The sequence below is a fragment of the Sus scrofa genome, chromosome 9 (genome assembly GCF_054392235.1).
Source record: "Sus scrofa isolate SSC_HxYL_T2T_F1_AM1 chromosome 9, Sscrofa_HxYL_maternal_Yorkshire_Landrace_v2.0, whole genome shotgun sequence".
Classification (NCBI taxonomy): domain Eukaryota; kingdom Metazoa; phylum Chordata; class Mammalia; order Artiodactyla; family Suidae; genus Sus; species Sus scrofa.
In genome coordinates this window covers 2812846-2823467 of record NC_139391.1, presented here as the reverse complement: position 1 = coordinate 2823467, position 10622 = coordinate 2812846, and the positions used below count along the sequence as shown (strand labels likewise).

The following is a 10622-nucleotide window of genomic DNA, read 5'->3' as shown; positions in this document are numbered from 1 at the left end:
ATAGTTGTGAATATTATATGAGAATTTTTAATACGTGGGGATTAGCTAATAATGCCTGATATCTTAGCTAGAAGACTCTCATTTTCTCTTTAAAAAATTGAATTACTGTTGTTACAATATATTAGTTTCAGGTGTAGAGCATCACTATTCAATATTTTTATAGATTGTAGCCTTTCATACACTTTATTAAGCTACAGAGAACTATAGAAGACAGGCCTCCCAGATCTGCAGAGAGAAGCTTGATGGAGCCTTGTTCTGGGTCTTGGAGGATTGTAGGGAGCTGAATTTCCAAAAATCATACTGGCATACCCTCTAACCATCTCTCCAACCATGTGAATAAAGTGTGTATTTTACTGGGTAAGCAATATGAATTTAAATAAATATGTTTGTACCGATGCCTTTGCCACAGTGTGCAGTTTATAAGAGCAAAGCGTTCGATGCGTCGTTACTGCTAGTATTTTAGTCGAATTCCTTCTAGTCTTATTTAAACAAATGAACTAACAAATAAGACTGGTACTTTTGATACTATTCCATAGCCTAATATTTTCATTTATTGTATTAGAAATATTTTTCTGTTATTAGCTCTATTTAGATCATGTTATTTTAATGTCTGCATGGTATTCCATTGAACATATAAACTGTAAATTATTCGACCAGTCCTCTGTGGAAATTTAGTGTATTTCCATGTTTTTGTTATCATAAACAAAAATTTCTACCTTCAAAAATATGTCTTAGAATGTTTTCAATATTTTTAGTATTAGTGATACATATTGCCAAATTTCCTTTTAGCAAGGCTGAGCCATTTGGTACCTCCTTGTACCCTGGCAAAATATGAGGGGTTTAATCCCTGAAATTGCCAGTCATACCTACTGGTTTGACACAAATGCCTTGCCTACATGGCTCCAAATTATATTCATTAAAATACATCTCTATAGTACTGTGTGCTAGATACTCTTCTGGGCCATGGTAATAAAATGATGAACCAGTAAATGTGATCTAATTAGGAAGAATAAAGATTAAATTAACGATGCACCCCAGCCACTAGTTCATTGTGCGCACTGACCTTGGTCAGTCAGGAAATGAAGCAAGAAACCCCTGTAACCCGGGAGGTGATACATTGCCACACACACACACACACACACACACACACACAAACACACACACACACACACACACACACACACACACACCAGTTTCCTAACTCTTTTCCTTGTAATTTTTATTAGAATAATCACCTGGGGCCCCACTGCCTCACATAGGCTAAGGTTGGTGTCCTCTGGCTGGAAGAGATATCATCCAGAGGTCTCCTGATGCTTTTCCACAAGGAAGCCTGTGATTCCTTGAATGGTTTCTTTCTTCCACTTCCCCTATTTATACCTTTTGCCTCAGAACTAAAATCCAGGAACCAAACCCAGGAAGAGCCATTTAAGGACATGCTAATTCTGTATTTTCATTGGTTTGAATCCTGGGGTTGTCATGTCTTGTGCTCATAGGCACTCCCTTCCACCCCACCAGGAAGGAGGGTTCATGAGCCTGCTCCATGTAAATGACAATAGAGTGGACAACATGGAATCAGCTGCTAACCTACATGTTCCGACCTTGTCTTGAAATCCAGCTTCTAGCTTGTAATCCGCCCCTCTTCCTCATACTGAACTGGTTCTTTGGTGGTGTCTTTGAAACCCTAGTCCTTAATTTAGGCTCTAAGAGATCCTCTGGACTTCATAAAAGATGTAGACCCTAAGTGTAAGAGCATTTTCTAAGATTTAACACCTCCCTTCTACCCAACTCTGCTCACTTTCCCGGGTTTAGCATCATGGCCCTGGTACAGGTGCAGAGTACGGCGTAAGGCTCTCTTTACCTCTTGGTTGCGCAAGCAGTAAATGATGGGGTTGAGCAGGGGTACGATGACAGCGTAGAGTACAGACACCAGCTTGTTGGTGTCAAAAGCTGAGAGTGCCTTTGGCCGGGCGTAGATGAAGGTACTGGCTGCATAGAAGATGACCACCACAGTGAGGTGAGAGGCACAGGTGGAAAAGGCTTTATGGCGCCCAGCAGCGGAGGGAATGCGCATCACAGCGCCAGCGATGGCCATGTAGGAGGCTCCAGTGACAGAGAGTGGCCCCAGCAAGATGAAAATAGCCAGGACAAAGTCTGTAAGCTCCGCCGTGGACATGTCTGTGCATGAAAGGTTGAGCAGTGGGGAGACATCACAGAAAAAGTGGTTGATGATGTTGGGGCCACAGTAAGAGAGGCGAGAAATGAGAAAAACTTTGACCATGGAGATACCAAAGCCTCCAGCCCAGGAGCCAGCTGCCAGCTGCACACACAGCCGTCCGCTGACAATGACGGGGTAGTGGAGAGGGTGACAGATGGCCACGTAGCGATCATAAGCCATAGCTGCAAGGAGGACACACTCAGTGCAGCCCAGGCCCAGGAAGAAGTAGAGCTGTGTCATGCAGCCCTCAAAGGAGATTAGCTGTCCCTGGTCCCGTCTGGACCCAGCAAAGCCAGCTAGCATCTTGGGAATAGTGACGGTAACATACCACATCTCTAGGAAGGACATGTTAGCCAGAAAGAAGTACATGGGTTTGTGGAGGGCGGGGTGGTTCCTGATTGCCGTAATGATGAGTGTGTTCTCAGTCACCACCAGCACGTAGGCCAGCAGAGAAAGGGCAAATAACAGGGCCCGCAGCGGCCCAGCAGCTGGGAAGCCCAGCAGCACAAACTCACTCACTCCTCGACTCTGGTTCCTCCTCTCCATGGTGTCGGCGTGCCCGCTGCTCTTCCGGGAGAAAAGGGGGGTCTTCAGGAAGCAGCGTCAAGAGCCCAGCCTTTCTCTCGCCGGGTCTGTCCTGGTAGAACACAGTGTAGGTTGTGCATATAATTTGCCACTGAGCTGAAGCCCTCGTTCCCTCTGTAACCTGGAAATGAGCTGAAATCAAAGTGGACAAAAACAAACTGCTCTGTTCTGGGACAGGACAGGCGTGTGTCCTGGCCCTTGGAGAAGCACGGGTTGATAAGCCCCAGTTTGTGTCTGTGAAACGTAGATCAGAACCAAAAATATTATAAGAGTCTGGACTTCCCTGAAGTGAGAGTTTGTGTGAGCTGGAAATAAGTTACGTAACGGAGCAATAACAGCAACATAAAGCATTTCTCTGCCAATTATTGCAAGCACGGACACTGGGTGTTTACTGCGTGATGTTAGTACAGGCACTCTTCCAAAAAGTTTGTGGCTGCTAATCCACTTACCCTCAGAAGAAACTTATGAGTGAGCACCGCTCTTAACCCTCCACTCCTGAGGGAACTGAAGCTTGGAGAGGTTAAGGAGCTTGTTCCAGCTGACACAGACAGTAAGAGATGGAACCACGGAGTCAGGATCTCAAAGCTTCTAAAATATTCAAGCACCTTGAAGGGGGGACGGTAAGGTACATCCTGTATCTACACCCAGTATCTGTAGGACTCAGCTAGGGAAGCAGTTTCCTCCTACAAGAAAGAGGGGAAGAGGGGAACCCAAGAAGGTCGCAGCACCTGTAGAATGAAAGTACCACGTAACTTAGTGCTTAAGACGAGGTAGGAGCCTCCTGGGAGTCATATCAGGAAGGGACTCTGCATGTCAGAAAAACTGAATTCCGTCAGTTCTGTAGGTTGTGGTAGCTCTCTTGGAATGAGAGAAGAATACCTTCCTTTAATGTGGTTAGAAGATAAACTGAGGCACATTAAAATTTTTTGGAGTTTATTTGAGCAACATCAGCTTTATGTGGGGTTGTGCCCACCTGAAAATGGTTGGGAGTGCTGCAGTGGCAGAAGCCGGGGCAAGACTTTGCCAGAGCAAAGCCTGAGGCGAGGCAAGCACGTGACTGGATGGGCTGTAGCTCTCGCCAGTGCCGCATTTGGGAAAGCCCAGTCGGCTCTTGGTGATTGGGAGTTCTTAAATTTTGTTATTTTGGATATAAACGCATTTACAGGTGACGCTGGCTTACGTGTTGGTTTGCTCATGGAGGCTAGAAAGCCTAAGCGCCTCCTCAGTCTGATGGCCACCTCACTTAGGTACCTTGACTGCCGCAGACCAAAGGATGTGCATACGTTTAGTAGAGAATTCTCTTCATTTACCTTGGTATCAAAAATACAGTTTGCCCCTTCAAAACTTCAAGCCTTTTCTGGATCATACACGGATTTGACGCATCCACATGGGAGTTGGTTTGAAGAAAGGGCTATTGCTGCTCTCGTGTCACTGTACATTCGTGCATTCATTGCGCTGGAGGGAAGTATAGTGAGGAGAGGGGGAGCGGAGAGAACCAGATGAACAAAGGGGGCTATTTCCGCAGGAGATTCCCTGGTTTTTGGTATTAGGCCTGTTCCAGTGAGATTAACAAGGACAGAATGTGCTCACACATCAAATATGCTAATGATTTCGTCAGTCTGCTAATGATTTTTCCCAGCTTTATGAGATATAGTTGACCTAGAACATTGCTCATTCATAACTCAAAGTTTGTAACTTTTGACCAACACCTGCCCTTTTCCCGGCCCTCAGCCCCTGACAAGCAACATTCTACTTTCTGTTTCTGAGTAGCCAAGACATTGGAACAATCTAAATGTCAGTCAATCAGCGAATATAGAAATTGATTGGATATATAAACTGAATATATAAATTTTCTTTATGTATATTATAGCATACGCATATATAGTACACACAATATACACATATATACCATGTATATCTATCTATATATATACATTGTGTGTGTGCGTTTGTGTATATACACACACAATATAGTATTATTCAGACAAAATAAAGGAAGCAAATCCTGCCATTTGTGACAACATGGTTGGGTCTTGGCATTATGCTAAGTGAAATAAACCAGAGAGAAAAAGACAAACGCTTTGTATCCCAGACTTACCGCTCAGTAGAAACGAACCTGACTAGCATCCTTGAAGTTGCGAGTTCGATCCCTGGCCTTGCTCAGTGGGTTAAGGATCTGGCATTGCTGTGAGCTCTGGAGTAGGTCACAGATGTGGCTCTGATGTGGCGTGGCTGTGGCTGTGGCGTAGGCCAGCAGCTGTAACTCTGATCTGACCCCTAGCCTGAGAACTGTCGTATGCTGTATATATTGACAAATGCTGTAAATATTTCAATTATATATAGAATCTGAAAACATCAGTCTTGCAGTAATTTTGTACTTGAGTCTCTCTTCTCTTTATGTTCTGCAGTCAGTTCTTGAGCGTTACTCAGTACTCGAGCCGTTGGCATATCTCTCAATACTGCAGGACTGAGTGTGTTACACAACACCCATGGGCCAGGTTTACATTTTCCATCCTCCTGTCGTTATTGCCCACACCCACCATTTATTTGTTTAAAACGTATGTTCCAGACCACAGGGACAGGGAAAAGTAAATAAGCCATGTCCTAAGTCTTCAGGGAGTCGGTGGTGGAGACATCTTCATCTCTCCTCCTTGGAGTTTAAGATGCCACACCTACTCCTATACCACGTAGCAGCGTCAGTAACGGGGACCTTGAAGTTACGGTCTTCACTCATAGTCTTAGCTTTGACTCTTTATCCTCAATATCTGCCTCATGTGCCATTTATGATGCTTTTGACCCTTTTGGCTCCAGATCTTCCTGCTTATCTGTTAATCTTATCTGCCTTCCACAACTTATGCTCTGCACACGTGAAAAAAAACTTAGCCTCCCAACTGGGCTCACTGCCTGTAGTCTCCTCCTAAGGCTCACATCTGAGCATTTCGTTCTCTTCCCTAAATCCACCTGCAGTATCGCATTGCCTACACAATCTAACACGGCGTGTAAGTGCTTCATGACCTGCTACTGCTAGCGCCAAAACCTTATCTCTTGCCACAGTCTCCATGGTATTTTATACCCTGCAGCCCTTGGCATGTATCACCTAACTCCTGCTTAACCTTCCAGTGTTGACTCGTGTGGCACGTCCTCACAGAAACCTTCGGATATTGACTCACGTGGCATGTCCCCATGGAAACACTAGCTGTCTTTTCTTTCATTTCCTTCCACTGATTTGGTAAACTTCCTCCCATTACTGTTGCTGTTAGAGTCCCTGAAAGCCTGTATGTCATTTTAATAGCTGTATCACTGCTGCTACTGCTTAAGCAGACATAAAAGAAGAAGGATATGCCGGAGTAGTGTCATATTCCTCAACAGTATAGCAGAAAATGGGCATAATTCCCTCAGTGTCACGGGGGTCCCTCAAATGCAAAATGTGTAGGAAAAAGTTCCCTAAGCCTGTTCTTCGTCTGTCGCCATGAATGATATTAGTGTCTCTGCAGTCACCTGTAAGGAACTGGAGGTGAAGGTTCCCTGTTACCTTCCATCCCTGTCCTCCCACCCACATCCACATCCTGCCCACAGCTAACCTAAGCTTTATCTAACTTCTTTAATTATCTCATATTTGTCCACTTTCTCCTGTCCTATTTCTACTCCTTCTCCTACTCCCTTAACCAGTGAGGCCCTTGCCATTTCTTGACCGAACTATTTCAATAGCCTGGGGGCTGGTGCATCTTCCTCAAGCCTCAGCTCTCATCAGTCTCACCTTACACTTGTTTCTAAAGTGAGATTTTACATAGAAGATGACTCCCCAAAGCATTTGATTTGGGGGAACAGATTTTAAAAATCCCTCAGTAATGCATTACCGTCTCTCCTTTTAACTGTGCTACAGTGGTCCAGTCATCACCCACCCTTTTCCGCCTCTACACGTGTTGTGATGCTCTCTAAGTCTGTGATCTGTACATACTGTTTCTGTCAAAACCCCCATTCCCACTCCTAGGGATTCTTATTTATTTCCCACATTTCAGTTTGTTAGTTATCTCCCTCTACAGCTACCCATATTTCTACAGACATAGAGCATTACTAGGGTAAAATAAACTTGATATATAGACAAGAGATCCAAGAGGAAGATTAGGTGAAGGTAACGGTAATATAGAAAGGCTAGACTAGGACTGGGGATCATGAAAGCTGTTAGGGAGGCGAGGCGGAGTACGCATAAAATACAAAAGCCAGCTCTGGGTAGAAAAAAATAAAGGAAGTCTTATTGTCTAAGTATCAGAATGGACCAGATGTGAGAAATGCTGCTAGGGGTCTGGGTTGTCTTAGGTATGGGGGGGATTAGGAAGATGGGTATATTGGGTGGAAAGAAAACAGGGGAGACTTGATTCCTTGAAGGGGATGGAGCAGGTAACAGGATCCACTTACTTTATTCAGATAGCTTTGACCCAGAATCCTTCTAAGATGACCTGCTAGATAGGATAAGACTTAAAGTGTGTATATAAAAGAAAGCTGAAGCATCAGGACAAGGAAATGCTGCAGAGACCCTACCTTCTCTTCCTCCTGTAATCAGAGAGCACTGCCAAAGCAGGACGGTTTCTTTTATCTGACTCCCTCTGGAAGTCCTCACTTTGCCCTCCTCCTGCGGATGTTTCCAGAGGACTCTAAATCCAGAGCCCAATAGAGCGTGGAGATACGAGGGGCGGGGGTGGGGAGAAGACGGCGGCAGATGACAGGCAAGGATAGGTTTGGGAAACAGGAAAGAGAGGTTACCAGCAAAGCTCCATGAACTGAGAGTGTCACAACCCCCCACAACCTCGTAGATCCCCTCCCCTTGCCTTCTCCCTCCTTTGCAGTCTCGCCTTCCTTCTATCCTGCACATCCCTGCTCGGAGGAGAGCCTTAGGCTTTAGTCCAGGTCAACCTGGGCTTGTATCCTGGATCGCTTATGTCATCTTGGGCAATTTACTTCACCTTTTTAAGCCTTAGATTCCTAATCTATAAAATGAGGTTAGTATACCTCACAGAGTTATTGAAAGGGATAAATGTTATGATATATAGAGGATGTTTGGGACATGATAGGGTCTCAACAATTCAACACTGTTTGTTCCTTTGTCTCCCGAATCCATATAGGTAGCATCACTCACGTCCATGATTTCATAGCAGGAGCACTGAATTGAGAGTTAGGAGCTTCTGGGTTTTAGTTACATGTTTGTAACTGGTATTCTGTTTAGTCTAGGGTTTTGTTATAAAGCATACATTACAGAAGTTTTGAGGATTAAATAAGATAAAAGTCTGTGAAATGTTTGGCACCATCTCGTCCCTAGTAAGCACGGTAAGTAGAGCTTAACAATGTGGGATCCACCTTCAGACTATGTTCAGCTGTGTGACTTTGAAAAATTATTTATTTAGCACCTCTATGCATCTGTTTTCTTATTTGGAAAACAGGAATAACTCTAACGCCCATCTCACAGAATTGAAAAGATTAAATAAATACATGGGTGCAAATTTCTTAGAACAGAACCTAGAACACAGTTTTCTCAAGAAAGGTTAGGTAGTGTTCAAGAAATACTTGATGAATTTGAGTCTGTTGAGACTGGAGAGGAATTATTAGTGGGAATGCTGGATATTAAGAGAAGGCGTTGCTGTGGCTGTGGTGAAGGCCAGTAGCTGCAGGTCCAATTTGACCCCTAGCCTGGGAGCTTCCATATGCCCTGGGTGTGGCCCTTAAAAAAAAAAAGAGAGAGAGAAAGAGATTCTTATAAGTAGTTAGGAGGGAACAGTTCTCAAAGTTTGAGTAATGAGAACAAAATGAGTATGATTGGCAGGTATCGTTGTCTGGATCAGTGTGAGATCCATAAGCCTCATTGACCCTATGATAGGAGCCAAACTCAGTTCTCCAGGAATGGGAAAAAACTGAGGAGATCAAGAGGAAGTCAATCCATAGAAAATGATGCAGCAGGGAGGAGGGCAGACCAGCTAGAAATGCTCCTCAAATAAAAACCTAATTTCGAATAAAACTGTATATGCCATAGTCTTTGTAGTCGGCCCTACCTTGAATAAGGAAACATGTATGTACATAAATTATTTCTGACGTGCTATGCTCTTAGTTGACAAACCATCCAAGTCAGTGGTTGCTCGAATTAGCAGTGATTTGGCTAATATGCTAATATTGTTTAAATGAGGAATGTTTGCAAACATTTAGATTAAGAGGTTGATGTCAGTTTGCCTTTGGCATTTACTATCAGCTAACAGACCACACCAATAGGCTAAGTAGAACAAGCCATAATAATTTCTCTCTCTCTCTCTCTCTCTCTCTCTCTATATATATATATATATATATATATATATATATATATACACACACTGTTAAATCCATGTGATCAACTCAACATCCATGAGGATAGAGGGATACATCCTTAAGATTAAAAATTCAGGTTTAGGAGTTCCTGTTGTGGCGCAGTGGAAACAACACCGACTAGGAACCATGAAGTGGTGGGTTCTATCCCTGGCCTCACTCAGTGGGTTAAGGATCTGGTGTTGCTGTGAGCTGTGGTGTAGGTTGCAGGTGTGGCTCAGATCCTGCGTTACTGTGGCTGTGGTGTAGGCCTGCCGCTGTAGCTCCAATTGGACCCCTAGCCTGGGAACCTCCATATGCCACGGGTGCGGCCCTAAAGAGCAAAAAAAAAAAAAAAAAAAAAAAGAAAAAGAATGTACACACACACACACACATATATATTAAATATATATATTAAATATATATTTAAATTGTGTGTGCGTGTGTGTGTGTGTGTGTATATATATATAGGTTTATATATATATATATATGTATATATATATATATATATATAGGTTTAAATTTCTTTATCCAAAACAAATGAGGCACTTGGATTTTTCAGGTTTTAGAAACGTATATATGCTGCATATGCCATATGTTTCCTATCACCTCCAGAGAGTTCTGAAGCAATGTCCTGTAATCAAAAATACCAGTATTTCTCGAGTTCCCATTGTGGCTCAGTGGTTAACAAATCTGACTAGGAACCATGAGGTTGTGGGTTCAATCCCTGGCCTTGCTCAGTGGGTTAAGGATCTGGCGTTGCTGTGAGCTGTGGTGTAGGTTGCAGACTTGGCTCGGATCCCACATTGCTGTGACTGTGGTGTAGGCCAGTGGCTACAGCTCCTATTAGACCCCTAGCCTGGGAACCTCTACATGCCGCTGGAGCGGCCTAAGAAATGGCAAAAAGACAAAAAAAAAAAATCAATATTTCTACAGTGAAAAATATGAATATACAATGTAGAGTAAATCAAATAATAAGTAATCAATTCATGACAGATTTTTTTCATCCAGTGAATTAAGACCCCAAACTTAGGAGGGAAATGCTCAATATCCAAAGCTGTTTGGATTTTGGATTTGTAGATAAAGGCTGATGGAATCTATACAAACCTATTTATAACTAATGCATAAGTCAAATGGAAAAATACTAGATATGTTCTTATTAAAACAGAAGATGGCAAAAATATTCTTTATCCTCATTGTTTCATATTGCTTTGGCAGTTTTTGTCAATATAATACAACCTGAAAAAGTGAATAATAAATATTAAAAAGGTATATGTAAAATATTATTTGCATATTTGATTATACTTAAGAAAAACAAAAGTACTAAACAAAAATTATTAAATAGTTATAAGAAATGCTACAGAAAGATTTCATGTAACTTTTGCCCAGGTTCCCACATGGTAGCATGTTATAACACTGTAGTGCATGATCACAGAGTAGCCATGTAGTAACAGGCGGGACACAGAATAGCTCCATCGCAAAGTGCCTCTTGTTGTCC

General features: G+C 42.9%; 1 protein-coding gene across 1 annotated transcript; it reads right to left on the bottom strand.

Annotated features, from left to right (window-relative positions):
* Positions 1–908: 908 nt before the first annotated feature.
* On the bottom strand, positions 909–9490 carry OR6A2 (olfactory receptor family 6 subfamily A member 2). Its single transcript, XM_021062314.2, has one exon. The coding sequence runs from the start codon at positions 2759–2761 to the stop codon at positions 1778–1780; it is 984 nt and encodes a 327-aa protein (XP_020917973.1). The 5' UTR covers positions 2762–9490; the 3' UTR covers positions 909–1777.
* Positions 9491–10622: the final 1132 nt, after the last annotated feature.